Source organism: Corvus moneduloides, chromosome 9 (assembly GCF_009650955.1).
Source record: "Corvus moneduloides isolate bCorMon1 chromosome 9, bCorMon1.pri, whole genome shotgun sequence".
Classification (NCBI taxonomy): Eukaryota; Metazoa; Chordata; class Aves; order Passeriformes; family Corvidae; genus Corvus; species Corvus moneduloides.
This window is the reverse complement of record NC_045484.1, coordinates 26,402,537-26,421,628: the sequence shown is the minus strand read 5'-3', so window position 1 is coordinate 26,421,628 and position 19,092 is coordinate 26,402,537. Positions and strand designations below refer to the sequence as shown.

The window sequence follows — 19,092 nt, the reverse complement described above, 5'->3', positions numbered from 1 at the left end:
TCAAACCTCTTCTAACAGAAAAAAGGCCTGTGCCAAGAACAGGTAGAGAAATCATAAATAGCTCTCTCAGGAGGTGGTTATACAAGTGAAATATTTCCAGAACACATTTTTTGTACTATTTTAAAGTTTTAAATGCACAGAGACAGTTCAATGGGCACCTGGTCATCTCTTTAATGTGTTACCAGACAACATGGGTTCATTTCACTGCTATGTATGAAACGCGCAGCCAGTTGCTGGTGCAAGCAGGACAAATTGCAAATATTCAGCTTCACAGATAAATAAGGTACAACATCCACCACTAACTGTACATGCAAATACCTGGCTAATCAGCCTTCTCAATCTATGGTGTAGTGGGGTTTTTTATACTCATCTTTGGATCTTGCCTGTGCTGGTTTCACACCAAAAATACCCATGTTCGTTTCAGCACAGGTGCTTTCGGAGTAGGTGGTTTGAAGGGGGAAGTGAAGCAGTTCCAAGGTTTTGCAAGGGTGAGGGGGGAGATGGGCAGCACAGAGCCCAACCCAGCCTCTCCCATTTCATCTTGTTCACATTGTTCCAATGGGATGAAGAAAAACCTCTATTTTTGCAGGCCATTCCCCTGCTTACACTCACTGTCATGGAAGACAGGGCTTTGTTTACATTGAAACTGCCTTTCTGAAGGAAAACTTGAAGTTCCCACAATGGATTCATCCTGCTGTCTGCACGGATCAGTAAAATCTACCAATGTCCCCACTACTGCCCCGGTAGCACACTCAGTAAGGATTTCAAACACTACCAGGGACATGGCACTTGAGCACCTACTTAAGTACTTGCCTGAATTATGGCTCAGGCTGCCACAAAATCTCAGAACAGAAAACTGTTTGAGAGGAGGGACATGAAAACAGAGAGGTCATTTTTCTGAATAAGGACTGACTGGTTGGAAGACAAAGCCCCATTTCACCCTGACACACTCGCATGAAGGCAGCTGCAAAGCCTGGAGATGTCCAGCCTCAGCTCATCCACACACAACAACCCATCTTTCAGGTTGTGTGCAGAATGCCAGAAACCCTGAACGCTAAATACAGTGATACTCAGGAGGCAGTTTTACAGGTGGAGTGAGAAAATCTCATGGAAATACAAAGTTTATCTGTGCAAATTACTAATATACCAAGAACATTTACACACACATACAAGGATACAGCTCAGGTCCTGCACTGAAGTGTAACTCCACCACTCTAGGTGAGGTTCACGCTACTTTTGATGCTTCCCCTGAGTCAGAAATGAGAGCCCAATGTCACTAACATTAAGCTACCAACACACTCAGGCTTTATGAAAATATAAAGAAACACTTGTACTCACTGTATTCTCCTGCGTTAATGTTTAGGGTGGAATAACCATGTCCTGCTGCAACCTACACGCTCACTAAAATAAGTTTTGTCAGTTTATACATACACAGACAAACTGCAGTCATGACAAAACACCAGAAGGAAGTAACAGTGAGCTTTTTTGGAGGTAAAAAAAAAATACACACAGCCCCAGCAGAACAGCTATCAAGAAAACCTGTGAGTTCTTTACGTTTAATTTATGACATTTAGTCTAGACATCTAGTCTTGTTACCTTGGCAGTCATTAGGGTGTAACTACAGAGGTAACTGTAATACCTAGATAAGCTCCAAAAAAAAAAACAAACCAGCCTCTTGCTCAGACTATAAATGACTACAGAAATATTTTAGTTATCTTTCTAGACTCTTTAGCTCGCCCTTTGATCCCCGAATGGAGACCTCTCCAAGAGGCAGTGGGTGCAGCAGAGTAACTTGGGAAGCAGAGGGCATTTAGTGCCACTCCTGCAAGTGTACAGGACTAAACTCACTTTGTCTCCTTACGAACGGCTGCAGTTAAGTGAAGTCGGCAAATGTGCTTCCCTGGGAACACCAAAAGGTTTGCTGAACCAAATGGGCAAGGTAACAAGAACCTGAATTCCTGTCTTTATTTGGGATACCACCTTTCTTATGGATGAATCTCCAGTGCAGTAAAGACATGAGTAGAAATTACTGCAGCGAACAATTTTTTGTTCATTTGTTGTTTTGAATCACACAGTAGAAATAGAAATAAACTGATCCTGCTGGGAGATGGGCAGTTCTGTGTTCTTCCTTGGGGGCATGAAAAGGCTGGGCATGGCCTTCTCTGCGAACTTTGGCAAAAAGGAGCCCAATGTTCATCAAATGAAGTCTGCTGTACACCACAAGCAAGCACCCTGCAGAGCAATTTCAGACTAGAAATCAGGTTAAAAAAATTTTCTTTGCTCTGCTGAAGCTTTATACTGAAATTAGCCTTGAAATAACTTAGAGGCCTGGTTCTAATTTTTTTATATCATTCCATGTAGTGCTGCACTCCTGGTGAGGTCTTCATTCACGTTATGGAAGGGTTTACCCCAGTGAGAGACGATAACAGCCAGCAGCACGTGAAAAATGCTTGCCCCAAGGAGCTGCACATTCTGCAGATTTGGAGTAAGTATTGTCTCTAACTTCTGAATCCACAAGCCAAATTCACTGCAAGATTCTGAGAGGTCAATCAACGCTCCCTCCATCACTTAACACACGCCCTATTTTAATATTTTCTTTTTTTACTGTTGTTTTTTGTTTGGTTTCACTGACTATAGATGAGACATTTTGTTTTTCAGGAAAACCAAGTTGCTTGAATATCATATCCTCTAATAAACAAAATAAAAATAGAAGCGTTAGCCCAGAAAAACAAAGGCTGAAAGGGATATAGGATCTCTAAATAAATCAGGAGTGTAAACATCAGAGAAACAACTAAAGACCTACTTGGTAGAAGAATAACAAGTGCAACTTTGCCATAAATAATCTAGGATTGTGAAATAAGCTTCTTGAGCCTTGGTTCTTGGTTGATCAAAAGAGGCTCCTGTAGGGGTAACAGGGCAAAGCTTGACCAGTGTCTTTCAAAATCATCCATGGTCTGCAGAAAATATACTTCACTGAATATATACAAAATTATCCATATATCCCCTTATCCAGACACCAGAAAACAGTCCAATTCACACACTTGTTAATATGCAATTTTCAAACTGTACTGTAAACAGTTGTTATCCAAATTGATACAATCTCTGATGCAGTGTAAGAACTAGCAATAATGCTTGTCATGTTTAACTCAAAGCTAATTTAAATAAAATACAGAAGATAATGCTCATTAAATCCAAGCCTCATTTTGTTGAAGCCAAGTCTGCAAACACTGTCATGCCCACTTGGAAGTTTAAGACAGTAACAAAACAGAAGCTTTAAATGTGAGAAAAGAAATTTTTGGACAAAATAATTTTCCATTAGGAATTCTGGTTTGATCTCGGGGAGGGTTTTGATAGCCCACTGGTGGAAGATACCTACAGCGGAGCACAAATGTTCTTGGCCAAACCCTTTCTCCTGCAGCACAGTCTACAGGCAGAAGCAGGAACGAAGGCAGGGCTGAATGAAAGACCTTTATAAAGTTTATTCTGCTGGCCATATGCTAGCTGGAAGTTCCACTTGTGTTGCTTGAGTAGCACCAGGCAGCTGCACCACTGGTGAGGATTTGGCCCATGGCAAGCAAAACGTGAGGTCATCAGTGACAAGTGTACATGAGATTAGTGCAGTCTATGCCAATCTGCAGGCACTTTAGTGCTGGTAACCACTTTGCATTAGGATTTAAAATAATATTTATCTTACTTTAGTTTGCTGTATTACTTAAGTCTTTCTAAGGCAGAAAGGGCACTAGCTATTACTCTAATTTAAATAGTTATATTCTGTCCAGCTGAAATGCATAACTGTATTCAAACTGAAACCCGGCCAGCATATTCTGTGAAATAATCCAAGGAAATCTTAGTGGTCTCATTCAGAAAACAATTTCTACAGCTTTGCAGTGCCCCACAGCCCCAGCAATGTGGAATATGACCAACAAGGAAGGGTGTCCCCTCTGCCCCAGCAGCCCATCTCCTGAAGCTTTGGGGTTTTTTTTGGTATGTCTCCAAGCTGAAAACTAAGCCTGACCCAACATAGTCAATAGGGTACATTGTACAGCAAAAAAGCTGTAAAGATGGCATTTACTGCTCGTGTTCAGCATTCCTGGTTCTGAATTCAGCTGAACAGAAAGGTTCTAAGCAAGGGGACTGAGCTATGCAAGAGCACAGCGTTATCCCAGCAAGGAGAAGAACTGGTAATGCTGCAAAAGTGGATGCAGGAAGAAGCAGGAAGATTTGCTTCTCAAATTTATTTTCTGAAACAGGATTTTGTTCCTTAATTTGCCTTAAGTAAGACTAGCTACAACAGGAAGCCAGTGGCCTCCTCTGACAGACACCAAACTAGAGTAAGGAGTCACAACATATACAACAGGACAGTCAAACTCAGGCAGCCAGCCTAGCTCCTGCTCTTGCATACTTATATAATTTCTTAATTCTAAACATTTTAGACAACAGGGAGGTTGTTTCATTAAAAGCCACAGACACTGGCAGTCTTCACATACATATGCACAAAGGTAATCAAACTCCTAACAGCAGTGACAAAGCTTGCCAAGCAATGTTCAGGCTTTGGAAACCATCCACAGAGTCATAACTGGAAGGTCTGTGTGAGGAAGGAGGCAGAGCAGCACCCACAACACAGATCAATGATGTTACTGTGGTCAGTTGTATCCCAAGGGACATCAGAGTCTGTTGCACAATATGAACAGGCTGTCAAAGTCTTCAGACACTCCTGTGCTTACCAAGTCTACTCATGAACTGTTAGGTAACACTAATGAAGCTTTTTTAACAAGAAAAATAGCAAAGAAAAGGACTCAAGCACCTTTAAAGACGGTTGTGGTAGGCAAACTTAGATTATTTCTTTTTTTTTTCTGGTTTTGCATTTGTTTCTTCTTTAAATCGGAAAGATCACATTTAAGAAATAAATGTCCACATTAGAGATTTGTCCTGAAGCAGTAAAATCCCTTCAACTGAAATCACCACCCTGCTCAAGTTAGAAATAGCATCTTTAGACTGCATTTCATGCACAGACCATACCCAAATGCACTCACTGCCCAAACCAGTATAAGATACTCATCCTGTGCATGCTCTGGTACCCAGTTAAATCCAAGTATAGCCCTAATTTCAACATGGAAAAGCCAAAACTTCTCTAATACTTGGAAGTAATAGCACATATCTAATACCTGACACATGTAGACCTTTCCACAGATGTCGCTGAGTAAAATGCAATCTGTAGGTGCTGATAAATCCAATCTCTACCAGGAATTCAGTTCATTTCACTAATCTGACAGGAGGAAGAATAAGACAACCCATCTCAGACAACTGAATGGTATGAGCTGCCCCACCAAGCACCAGAGCCACCATGGAGTGACTGCAGAGAACATGGCTCCATGTAGAAAACAGGAGGGAAAAGTGAAGCAATCCCTTTTTGGCAGCAGTGGATGGTTAGATCAGACCTCCTTGTCCCAGAAACATCTACACACATGATGCTGAGCATGAGGCACATCACATTTTTGCCTGGTTTCAGCCAGTGGTCTGCTGAACTCAGAGACAGCCCCCAAGCCTCTCCTTGGGCCTTGGCTGTGTTCATTCCTGAGCTGGGCCTGTTGAAGTCATTATTTTTAAGTGCTGGAACAGGATCCTGCCATCAAGTTAAATGAACACAGATGCTGCTTTCTCCACATGCCAGAGGTGTACACAGCCACCCCAGGAGCACTGATGGGTTCCACCAACACGGGCCTGGTGAAGGCCCCAGGACAGGAGTATTTGGTGTCCATAGGCAGTGGCACTTTCTTTAGGGACTTGGAAAATACCCTTTTCTCCCCAGAAAGGCTGCAGAAGTCCAAACCACTCAAGTTGCTGATGGACTCAGATAAACTCTCCTTTATCTAAAAAAAAGCCTTATACTGACAAAAGGACGGGCAGATTTCCCTCAGCCTACAGTACACTTCACTGTTTGACTCAGCACCCTGAGGTGGAAACACTTGCCGGATCCCTCAACACCAACAGCCTGTTTGGTAGCATCTGTTATGTACTTGTTACTACCATTTTCCCAGTTTTTACTCTCCAATAAAAACACCACCGTGCCAACAGCGCTGCTCGGAGGAGTCTCCATCTGCGTGATCTGACCGGACCAAAGAACACACTGACCCCAGGATATCACGTTCTGAGTCCTGTGCAGAAACTCTTGCTGGCACAAAGGCAGGATCCAATTCACTCCTTAACAGAGCTAGTTGGTCACTTTCAGCTGCAGCACATTGAGGAGACAGAGACATGAAGTTCTGTGTTACAGCTGGAAGTTGGGAAGTCTGGCCTTCACCAGGCTGGAATCTGGCTAGTGACATGTGCATAAGATAGACCCCCCAAAAACGGAGGGATAAAACTTTTCTACCTTTCCTACCTCAGCCTAAAACTATAGCTCTTTTCTCCTTCAGTTCATCAGCTCAGAGTAAATGACAGCTACATAAAGACACTTCAGGAGACACTGTATATAGGGTGACATGAACTCTTCCCCAGGAAGCTCTAGATCTAGGTCATCTTGCTTCTTCTGGGAGGCAGGAAAAACCAGGTTACTCATTGAACAAGAATACAGTTTCTAGAGGAAATAAAAGATTACTTGGAGCATGAAATTTTGTGTGGATAGTATTTTTTTGTTTCCTAAAGGACTTTTAAAAACAAAATTTGCCATTAAACACTGTCTCTGAATACCTGGCTCCGTCTACTTTAAGCTGAGAAGCCCACTATATTTACAGAAGGAATGGGCATTCTTTGGTAAACTTACTTTCAGTAGTTTAGCGACACAGTAAAATAAATACAACTTCAGGTCTCAGAAATTTCAAGGTGTTTGTCTCTATTCAGATATAAAGTAAAATCCCTCCCTGCACCTCATTTGTGATTCTTACAGATGACTGGAATGATTACACACAACGCAGCACAGCTCCAGGCAAGCTATCATATGAATCCACTCTCATGGATTAAGTACCACACTCCCATTTCCAATCGAGGGCAGGGTGGGAGAATAACCAAGCATCTCAACTCAGGTTTGGGCCAAAGGCCACCCATCTAACTCAGCCCAGCCACTGGGGGTACCTGGCCAGCTCAGCCACTGCAGCATCCTGCAGGTGCCATTAGCTGAAGAGGTGTGCCTGGGAGATTGGGGCAGGAGGAGTCTTCTCAGCTCGGGACAGACCTTAGTGCAACACTACCTATGCAGTGCTTCTCACCAGCTTCCAATCAGCAGATCCCTAAAAACTGCCAAGTAGAGGTGTGGGCCTGTATTTCAGTTTAGTGACTATGGAGGGGATTTCATTGGCTCTTGTGAGCACAGTCAAAACAGCCCACAGAGCCCCGGAGAGCCAGGAACTGAGAGGTAAAAAAGCACTAACCAAGAAAAGAATTAACAGTTAATTTAAAGTAAGTATTTTTGCTTGAATTTTAAAACTTATTCTGTTCCCTTCCAAGAAGGGTAATACACTTTCAAGGACACCATTCTCCACGGGACAATCCACAACTGCCTCAAGGTCTCCAAATATATAGATGCAACATTAAAGAACTCTGTGAAGCAGACACTAAAGCAATGTGTTTGTCATATTTCATAAGCTAAACTGAAGATATATGGATGCAACTGCAATCCAAATCATAATATTTAAACAGAAAACAACCAAGGGAAATCCCAAAACATCAGAAACTGGCAATGGCAATTAAGCAAGTACTACTACAGAGCATAAAATAAAGACTACAGATGTTAAAATATTAATTTCAGTGTCTTAACTAAATCTGAATTTAGAGCATTAGTTTGCTGAGCCTTTTATGTATTTTCCACTGAATACAGCAGTTCGCTGCTTTTTGTTAAGCAACAGTACAGACCAAACCAGTTTAGCAGTTTGGTACGTCTGCAGCCAAGCAATACTTGCTACTCATTTGTTCAAAACCTGAGAGCAATCTCTTCTCCTTCTGAACTTTAAATAAAATTCATGTATTCAGGCAAAATAAATACTGGTCTTAATCTATATTACAAAATTATACAATGTCTGAATTAAAGATTTCAACAACTGTGTTAATAAAACACTGTGATTAACGTTTAGTGCACAGAACATGCTCTGTATCTGGCTTTAATTACAGTGATGAATAAAAGTCAGACACAGGCATCGTCCCAGAGTATTCATGCATTATACTGTCCCATAGATACTGAAATAATGGAATCTGATGCACTTTGATCTCTTAGATAAGCCTCCCACAGCTCTGAAACAGAAAGGGCAAGAGCACCCAACCTCATCCAATTCTGCAATGTTCGCACACTGAGTCGTAAGAGATTTGTATCCCCCACTAACAGGATACATCTTATGGGAATAAACACAGAGAAATATTGCTCCATTTCCTTCTGGCTGGAGCTTGTACACAAATCATCTGGAGAGCCACAGAGAGTGAAAGTGGTGAGGACTACAGGGACACCTTACAGTCTCCACAGAGCTATATATCCTTGGACAGTAGTTATAATATATTTGTGGGATATATTCTAGTCCGATTTTTCTTCTGAAGAAGTTTTGCCATGACAAAGATTAGAAACTGGCAGCATGTGGTAGACGTAATGGTTCTAATCATGGCTGCAGGATACTCGATTCCTTGCTTTTGTCCAAACCAGCATAGATTGACTCATTTTTTGCTTACAACGGGATAGTCAAGCAGCTTCATTAAATTTTATTAGTCATAAACCAGGCATTTCCTTGATGCTTCTAGGACCTCTCTTAGCAGTCCAAACTCTACTGGCAAGTGGGCTAGCTACAATCCTAAGCTCTGGGAAACTCAGCACTGTGAGCCAGCTGAGACTTGTCTTTGACTGAGGATGAAGTTGTCCCTGCACACGCATTTGGCCTTGGAGTACAGGGCACTACATGCGAGGACTGCTCCTGAACCATGCCTCTAGAAATACAAATAGCTTCATCTGAGCAAAAATCAGATGAGAGGAGATGGAGACCACTCCAGTGTCCAAAAATACAACCAAGGGAAACAGGTTTCAGCATTGCAAGGATAATAGCCTGCACATTCATCACTGCATGCTGGGGCTAAGGGAGGAACTGAATTTCCTGAGTCACGGTTTCTCTCACCCTTCCAACAGTTTCACTCCTCCCCTGGGCACCTCAGGTCTACATCATCCCTCAACTAAACCAGTAGCTAAAAACAGAGGGAGGATGAGAAGGCTCAAAAATCAGCCTGGCCTTTGACAGAGGGTACGCGTGCGTGCAAATGTGTACAGAGCATGCGAGAGCGTTGTGGTGGATCAGCAGAAATGCCCAGTGCAATAACCCAGCTGGTTGTGATTTGGCTGACGCAACTGCGGTTGAAAGGATGGTTCTTTTATCTCCTCCTCCAGTTGCCGCACGCATCTGCTCTTTGTCCGTGTCACCGTGTGTGGATCCTGGCCCAGCAGCTTTTACGCCACCGGCATTCTGACTTTCTTCTTCACTGATGAGAAACAGAGTGGTTGGCAGATTCCTATGGAGGGGCTGGTAAATAAAATAATCACTCTCTGTAACTGTTTGGTCTCTTGGAAATTGTTTCATTAGTTCATAGGAAAGTCACGGTTGATTTGCTTTAGTCCATTCCACAGATCATTATCTCTTCAAAACATAAAAGTAGTTTATTTTTCGCGGGTCAGAAACTGACTCCAGATGTACAGCCAGCAACAGCTGATCACAGCACTGAACCTGAGGTACATATGAGAAACAGAAGAGCTTCCTAAATCCATGGTGGTCCTAGATTTTTAGGGAGGGCGGTATTGCACGTTTGGGTTGGCTTGTCCAAAAGAATGCGCAATCTTCCAGCATAGCAAAGATTCATCACCCTGATTAGGCACGATTTTTTATCACCATCTCCACAGCCTCTTCATTCCTACTAATCAAGCATCTGGAATGCAGGCTGCCAAATAAACGCTGAACTATCAGATTCCAAAACAGATTTTAGGAGACTTATCTACTGCCTTAAACAGATCTTCTGATAAAGCTCCCTCTCTACAGCATCAGGTTTGTCATAAATTTCTGCAGAGGTTCCTTTTGTAATAGAGGAACACTATTTTATTAAAATCAAATTACCATTGAACACTTTACAAACTTGAATTAAATTACTGAGCATGCCTGCACTAAAGATAAACTTTACTCCTCATTTTACAGTGAAGAAACTAAAGCACAGACCAGTTAAGTGGTTTGCTAAAGTTACAAACAGAACAGAAGACATTAAATAAGGATGATGATAGCTTATCCTAGGGCTGCTAGAGTTGGGTTTTTTGGTAGATTTTGTTTTGTTTAGTCTTGGGGCTGGGAGTTTTTTTGGTTGAAGTGCAGTTTTACCCAACAAGAAGTTACACAACTCTAGCTCTGCTGGCACAGACTGCTGCTATGGCTGTCCCCCAAGAGACAGGCAGAACAAGGCAGCATCTTCTACAAAAACACATCCTACCTTCAGGGAGCAAGACACATCTTTGCTTCTGAGACCTTTGAAATGTCAGAGCCAATTTTTCTTGTGGTCTAAACAGAGATCGAAGCTTGCTTTGCCTTTCAGAGTCAAGAGATTGGTGACTCTTCAGCTTTTTCCCTTGAAAAGGTTTTATTCTTACTCAACCACGACATCCCTAAAAACCTGCTCATTTTGTAATTCTTTAGTCTCTGAGGAACTGTTTCATTAGCTTATAGAAAAGTCATGGCTGATTTGCTTGAGTCTATTCCACAGACTATTACTTCTCCAAAATACAAATACATTTCTCTTTGTGCATATGGGGAAGCAGAAACAAGGACAAGCACAATGATTGGAAGACACAAGTCTGCCACAAGCAAGAGGTGTTATTTTTAGTTTCTTCGCCTTACATTCTGCAGCTAGTTTGACTACAACCATTAACAGGGTCTGCAGAAGTGCTCATTAAGCTGAGCCTCCTTCCTTTGTTGAAGTGATGAACAGGGACATGGGAAGACAGGGACGGACTCAGTAGAGCATCTTGATCCAACTTAAGACACTTCTTGCAGAAATCCATGTGAAACAGAAAGCAATACTCTGTTAAATGCTATTATAAACATATTCTCTTCTTTTTCAGAATCCCCCTTGGAAAATCTTCTGGACAGAGTGGTTAGGAACAGATCCTTACCAACAGCCAACTCAACAACAATGAATCTAGAAACCAGCTCTAATTTTATAAGAAAGGTGGTAACACAGAGAACTCAAATATCAGCACACTCTTCCCATTTCCTCTAGCCATGCCTAACACATTTTTAACCGACTGTAGTTTAAAATCTATTTTAAGCGGACAAAGCCTTACAATATTCAACCAATATTAATTAAAATATTCACTTAAACTGTTTATGAATGGGTACTTTCAAGACTGAAGTTACCCAACTCTGTGATACCATCTGGTATCCTTTACTTTAAGGTCTGTCTTCCTTCCTGTCTTCTCCCTCTGCCCCACCAGCTTTTTTCACCAGCAAAATGAAAAACAGCCCCTGTCAGCCAGCATGGCAGGCTGAAACCAGTATGCACTGAGACAGGAAATACAGGTGCAGGTTTTTTCTAACTGTTGTCTAGAAAGGAAGTTTAGGCTTAACACCCTCAAGAAACTTCTCATCTATAACTGATAACCAGAAATACAATTCTCTAGACAACTTGCTAAATTCTTCAGCTGTGGAAGAATAAGAAGTGTCATGGCATATTGTTCACTAACCAAATAATCTTGAATGCTATTATAATGACAGTTATAATACATATATTTCATTACAGTATGGAAAATGAACTGTATAGCCCTACACTGATATTTAAAAAAAGGTTTATTGCGTTGCACATATAAATAATTTACCAGAACTGCAGCATAAAACATGGAGCATTTACAGCTTTTCTGAATGCAGGTGTCGAATTGTATCATAACTATTTATCAGGAGTGACTTTATCACTTAATACTTGGTCTTTCACAGATAAAATGTTATTCCAGAAAACTACTAAAACACTTCTTCATTTCTGAGAATAAGTTACATAAGGTCACTCAAGCAATCTCATCATTGAAGAGAAGAGCCAAACATCACTGGCTACTCTATCATTTCTTACCCATGCAGCAAACTCTCAACTTCAGCTCCTCCATCACTTTCTCTCCTCACTGCAGCTGATCTTCACCTCAGGCACTGCTGCCAGAAGGCACCAACCAGCAACAAAAACAAAGGGTTTGAATCCCTTTGAAGTTTCCACCAGAGTAAGGAATTGTGGATTGGAGAGGTATTTCAGTTCACATCCACAAGTGCAACTGTAATTCATACACATCACGAAGATGTGGAGGACAAGTAGAAAAAACGGTAAGACATGCATAGGCAACTTTTAAATATACTGCTTTCTCTTATATGAAAGTAACCCTACTAGTTGGTTTGCTTTCCTTCATGGGTAGCTTTCTGTATGTAATGTTTTCCCATTGCATCTTTCCCCCTTTCATGCTGTTCCAACATAGACCAAGAGTTCCAGCTTTGCACAACCACTCTGTGGTAGATTATAACCTGTTACACTACTGCACTCTTCTTTCTTGTACTATACAGACAATCACAGATGATAAATCATTTCAATTGGGACCCAAGGGAATTTATATTCAGCTGATTCTATAAATGGGTGCAACTCCTAGATCAGAATTATTCTGGCTAGGAATTTCGAATTACATTAATTACCATGCCTTTGAAAAGACAGTATCAGAACACCAATGTAACATATTACTTAAGTCACGAGGAGAGTGTAACAAAGGCTTGGTTTCTCTGCTGAGCAAAAGACATCCAACACTCCCACCCATGGGGCAAGGTTCACACAGAAATGCAGTGGACTATTTCAAGAAGATTCTCTGACTGTTCAAACTGGGCACTTCTTCAGCATCTCCAGGGCTGCACCTACTGTGCTGTACTCCTCACCAGCCTATGGCACTGCCAGGACAGGCTGACGTGCCACCTCCCTGAACTGGGGACAGCTGGAATGAAGCATGACAAGACAGAGGGATGAGGACACGTACACTGTGTATAGGTGACACTCGGTTAACAGAGGAGGCCCAAGGAGGCTTTTGCAGCAATCTCAGTTTTAAGAGGAGCTATGAGACATCCTAAATTATACTTTCAAAACCTGCTGTCCCCAACAGCTTTTGGAGGATTATGGGAGCACAGCATTGGGTTAAGCTCATGTTTGTGATCTCTCAACTAATTTTGTGCCTACAGCCAAATCAAGTGAGTATCCAAGCCAAAAGGTTTTAAAATAATCTCTCCAAATAAAAAAAAAAAGAAAAAGAAAAAAAAAATCCACTAGATCCACTGAAACATTTTATCTGGGCCCGTAAGACAACACAAGGTGGTACAAAGTACCAGACAGGGCTCTGGAGTTTTTCAGGCAAGAGGGTAAAATATTTTATTAGCCTATCTGCCACATCAACATATCAAACGTGCTTTTAGTAGTTTAGTATCAACACCAAGATCTTGTGCTTATTTCTCATGCTTTTAGCTAAGTAATTTAGCAAGTGGTATACATCTTTTTTAGAAGACTGCAGTGTGTTTTGTCCACAGTAATACTTTTTAGAAACTTAGGGAGAAAAGGTGTAAAGCATTCCGTACTTTAGTGTGTAAAAATTCCAAAATTGAATAAAACGGCAAATTATTTCCTACAGCTATTAAGGAACTATTTAAGAACAGAAATATAAAACAAGGATTAAGGAAAGGGACACATTCTGTTTAGCAGAATAAAGTCTTTCAGAAGAACTACTAGAAGTAAGAGAAACTGAAAAAAAACCCAGTGAACTTGTACGGAAAAACAGCAGAAGGCATACTGCCAACAGATGGTGAAGAAGTCATACACCAAAAAGGAAAACAAACTTGAAAGCATACTCAATTTTGAAGACTTGAGAAAAAAAACAAAACCAAAGCTAACTCCTTCCCAATCACAGATTCCCTGGTTAAAAATGGAGCTGCATGTTCTTAACACTTAGAAAAGCAGTTGTAATTTCTGGGTTCTAAAATGGAGGCATTCAAAATTAGTGTCTATGAAAATGTTGGTCCACTCTTGAAATCACTTCCTTCCTCCCCACCATGAAAACACACTCTTTTTTTGGTGTGTTTTCATTATTTCTCACGTTAGCTGTTAAGCTCAACACACTGGAAAATAGCTGATGCTTTAATGGGCCACTTTCTCATTAACTAAGATACCTGTTTAAAAAGGTACTTACTCTCTGAGGCCTTTCTGCAGCAGCTGGCAACAGGTACTGCCAGAGGAACAAAGAGACAGGTATTTGCAGAGCCTCTCAATTCCCCATTACTCCATGTGTCCATACTGACAATCCAATTCTCAACCTCACTTTTGGAAGCAGGAATTTTACACAGCCAGTTTAATAGCACTCACTGATCCAAGCAATTTGACATGCTATACTGCAATTGTTACTGGGGGTACATTTTGCAGTTGGAAATCAATAGGTAAATAAAAATTACGGCATAACAAGATTCCCATGTGAATGCCCATGGCACAATCCTGTCAGAACATGAAAAAGTACTTTAAATGTCAAAATAACACAGAAGTCATCTTCCTCAACTGTGTATCTTCACCCAACAAGCCTTCCCATAGTTTGCATACCTTGCAAGAGCTATTCAGGAAGTTGACACATTGTTGCTGCAAACCCAAGAGTAACAAACATACCAGATTTTAGTCTCTTCTAAAATATGTCCATTTTGCAGCTGAAATTTCAGCAGTTGGCTGTAAAACTGTTCATCTTCCAGTTTCTTGAGGCTAGTTGCCACAAACAAGTTTTCAAACTCGTTTTATCCTCTTCCTTGCTTTCATTCCTAATGTCTACAAATTATACACTAACTCTGGTTAAGACATTGAAAGAAGTAATTACCAGGATCAAGGACACAACTGCTAAATCCCCATTTGTAATATTGACTCTTAGCTGCCACTGGAAAGTTAAAATGAGAGACTTATTGCTAGCACAAAAGCAATATTGGAGCATCAGCAATTGCTCATACTTAAGAGTTTTGTGCATCTTGTAAACATTAACCAACTTAAAATTATAAATCCCCTCAACCTCAAAGTGCACAAAGTGATGCATAATATTGTAGGTAAGGCCTTTTTTTTTTTTTTTTTTTTTTAATTTACAAACCATTGTGGTTCAAAATCTGTGGAAAGAGTAGCTTTGACTTTGACTATGAGATGCTAAAGGCTACCCTAAGGTGAAGCTTTAGGAACTGCCAGGATCAGTGGAGGAGCTTTCAGGACAGACAGTGATGTTCGACACAGCCAAGTGCCTGTGGGCACATCACCTGATGCTGCACAGCTCTCTCCAGCTGAGGGAAGGTTTGCTATGAATACACTCACTCGAAAATAGACACCTGTGGGTTAATTTATTTTACTGTCTGTCATGCTCTCAGTCAACCATCCACACTTATAGACAAGTTCTTTATCGAGAAAAAATTTTAAAAACCTCTGACAACAGAGAAAGAGTCATTACCTACACCAACTTTCACACAAGAAGGCCTGCATAAGGCATGTACTTGATTGGTGACTGACAAGAGCTAACAGGTTGTTTTCAAAGGGAAGAACAAGAAAAAAAACCTCCACAAGTCTTCCTAGAATCACAGATACAAATGCAACAAACACTCAAACTTTTACGCTGATTTGACAAAAATACAATGCAGTCCTAAACCTCATGGACCATTCAGGCTTAATTTAGAACAACACAACCTTTAAAAACTTGATCTGCCACCAGGAACTTTCTATTTACTGGACTTCAGCAGACATAGTTCAGAAATCAGAAAAAAAAATTCCTCGCATCACGGAATTTATTGTAACACTCAGCTTTTGCACCCAAACAAAACAATCAGGCACACACTGCCAAGAAACATCAGTGCAGCTTCAGGGCACCAGCAAAGGCTGCTACGTGTAGGGCTTCTCTTCAACACTTACAGGGCTCCTGTCAGGGTGGAATTCTTGAACTTGCTAAAGCGTTTGTAGATTACATGCCTGTCCGATTAAATACTTCCTGCAATTTTGTTAATTATGCATCAGGGTCTGCAATTATGGAATGACTCCCATCCTAGAAAAGCTACAGCTCTCAAGTCACCCCCCTAGAATGTGTGTCTCGACTGCCGTTTCTATAGATTCCTCTGAAATGTATGCTATTATCCCAGATAGGGAAACACTTTCAAAACTTCAACAGAATGTGCAGTTCTACCACTGGATGGCCTTCATTTTCATTTTTCAGCGCTGTAGACCGCTTCTTTAGGTCAATACACATTTCTATACATGGGGGCGGAGATCACAGGGAGCAGACAAGTGCAACCTCAAGTTCAGGTTTCCTTTCCGTGTCCATCCCTTCCAGAGGCGGCCAAGCGCAGGCTTTCACACCAACGCCATCCCCCCTCCACATCGGCGTTATCCTCCGCTGCCAGCAAAGCCATCAAAGCAAATACCCGGCCTTTTCCTTCTTTCCCCCTGATTCGTCATCAAGATGTAAATTAACAGATTCTCACAGAGACAGAAAAAAAAAAAAAAAAACAACCCACCGAACAATGGGAAACACTTCCCCGCCGGTGCCCCACAGGACGGAGGGAAACAGGATCCCCTGCGCTGGGGGAGTTACTTAGTGGGGATCAGATGCTGCTAAAAATACGGGAGCGGTGCGAGCGGGCCCGGACAAAGCCCGGGCAGGGCCCGCGGTCCCCATCCCGGAGCGTCCCCGCGCCAGACGGTGATGTCACCGCCGGCGGCAACAAAGGACGCGGCACCGGCCGGGCGGCCCCGGCCCTCCGCCCCCCGCCCCGCCGGCGGCACCGCGCCTCCCGCCCGCCCGGAGCGCCGGCACCGGCCGAGACAAAGCGGCTTCCCCCGCGCTACGTGCGGGCGGAAAGGGAGAGGCTCGGGCCGCCCAGCGCCGGAGCAGCGGCGGCGGGGAGGCGGCGGCCCCCGGGGCGATGCGGGCCGGCCCCCGGGCGAGCGACCCCGCGAGCCCCGCCGGGCCCCGCTGCCCCCGGTCCCGCTCCCTCCCCTACCTGATATGGCGGCGGCGGCTCCTGATCCGGCTCAGCCCCGTCTCCGTAGCTGGCTCTGTCCGACTGGGACTCGTGGAGCAGCGAGATGTCATCCGAGGTGGGGGACTTGAGGCAGTTCCCCATCTTCCCGGGGGGAGCGCGGCTCCCCCTCCGCCTCCTCCCGCTCCGGCGGCGGATCCGCGCCCTCAGCCTCCCCGCCGCAGCGCGCAGCCCGCAGCCGCCCCGCCGGGGAGGCTCATGCCAGCCCCGGCCCTAAGCGGCTTAGCAGCAGCAGCAGCCCGGCCGCCTCCCGCTCCGCAGCCGCCCCGACCCCCGAGCCGGGGGGGGCGGCAGGACGGGCCTCCCACCCCCCGTGGGGCAGCGGGCTCCGGTGGGTCCGCCCGCCCCGCGGCTGCCCGGCGCGGTTCTGCTTCCCGGTCACCAGCTCCCTGCGCACTGGGCTTTGTCGCACGGGCCGCCCTGGCTCCTCCTCTCACCCCTCCCCGCCGGGCCCGGGGAGCAGCCACGGGGCCTCGCTCGGCTCCGCGCCCCCCGGCCCCGCCGCGGGGACAGCCCTGCCCGCCCCCGGCGGGACGAGGCGGGACAGGACGGGCTGGGGGACCCTGCCGCCTGCTGGCTCCCCCGGCCCCAAAATGGTGGGAGCCGCTTCGCTCCGCCCCCGAGCGCGGTGTTTGTTTGTGTTCCGGGCATGGCGGAGCCAGCGGCCGCTCGGGCCCGGCGGGGTGGGACAAGACGGGATGGGGCGGCAGCGGGGACCCCCCGCGCCACCCGGCCCACCCCGGCTGGGGGGGTTGTGCGAGGCCCAGATGCCTTCCCATGGGATCCCCCGCGGGCGGGTCCCCAGGCAGGGAAGGGGGTTTCCTGTGCTGGTCGCTGGCGTGATCCGAGGGGCACGGGCAGTGAACCCCATTGTGCAGCAAAACCAGCAACAGGCAGTTGGCTGTTGCGTTTCTAAAGGTTTTTTTATGCGATAAGCAGATACAGTAATAAGCCATTTATTTAGCTCCTTCTTTTTCCTTCATAAAAATATATTCATACTTGGATATAAGTATAGGTAAGTACTGATAAATGCAAATTTGAGGAGAGTGAATGTTCCTGTGTCACTGTGTTAGTGTGCCAGCACTGACCCACAAAGAGAATACAGGATGGTCCTATTAATGTTCTTCCCATCTTTGTCATCTGTCATGGCTCCTCAAAATCCCTCCTTGGCCTTCAGATTCACACCATGGAAAATATTTTAAAATCCAATTTTTAAAGCAAATTATTTTTTAAAGTGAAGCAAATGTGGTGCAGATGAGAACAGCTGGAAAGTCCAGTCTGTAAAGAAGTACAGCGTGGCTGCTGCTTATCACCATGTTCTCTGCTGATAGAGCTTGGGCCTGCTTTGCACCAAGAGCTCCCATGTCGGGTCAGAGTATCTACAGACCTGTTGTTCACAGTGACGTATTTGGCTCCACAGCCTTTGCTGGTGGACCTCAGTCTGGGATCAGACTTTTTTGCTGATTATCCGTATGAGTTCATTCTTGGAGATTTCATTTTATTACTGTTTAGGGAGGTTTGTTTTGCTGCTTATCAATGGGTAAGTTAAACAACCCCAGTGTAAAGCCTGTGATTGCTGCCATTTATGGTGTTCTGACTCAGTTTCAGGCTTTTCGAGGAAACTGAAAATGGGGCAGGAATTGTGATTGTTGTTCAAGATAGAGAGGCTTGCAATGGTGCATTGCAAATAATGACTGTTGTACATGGTTTACTCATTTGGGTGTTTATCCTATGAGTCTCTTGGCTTGGTTTAATAGAATTAGGCAAGCAATTGTTGGAGGGGATCCAGTGAACCACTGCCTCACCCAGTCATGATTTCAAGGTTAAGACAATGTCAGAGCTGTCTGCTGTGAGAACTTGGTGATGAAACTCCAGCGTTGTCAGTGGTATTTTCAGTTGTGCAGTGGCACCATTGGGAATGAGATTATGGGTGACCAGAAAGACTTATTTATTCAGCTGTTATTTCATGTTTTGTTTTCTCTGTGAGGCTTTTGGCCTGTGTCATTGGTGTAGTTCAGTGGAAACCACAGGTCACACTGTGCTTTGG

General features: G+C 43.9%; 1 protein-coding gene across 1 annotated transcript in view; it reads right to left on the bottom strand.

Annotated features, from left to right (window-relative positions):
• The window catches only part of RNF11 (ring finger protein 11), a 30,472-nt gene extending 12,930 nt beyond the window's left edge, over positions 1 to 17,542 (bottom strand). Inside the window, exon 1 of the mRNA XM_032118599.1 lies at positions 17,007 to 17,542. Within this exon, the coding sequence (XP_031974490.1) occupies positions 17,007 to 17,129 (123 nt within the window). The 5' untranslated portion in view covers positions 17,130 to 17,542. The remainder of the gene's footprint in view (positions 1 to 17,006) is intronic.
• Positions 17,543 to 19,092: the final 1,550 nt, after the last annotated feature.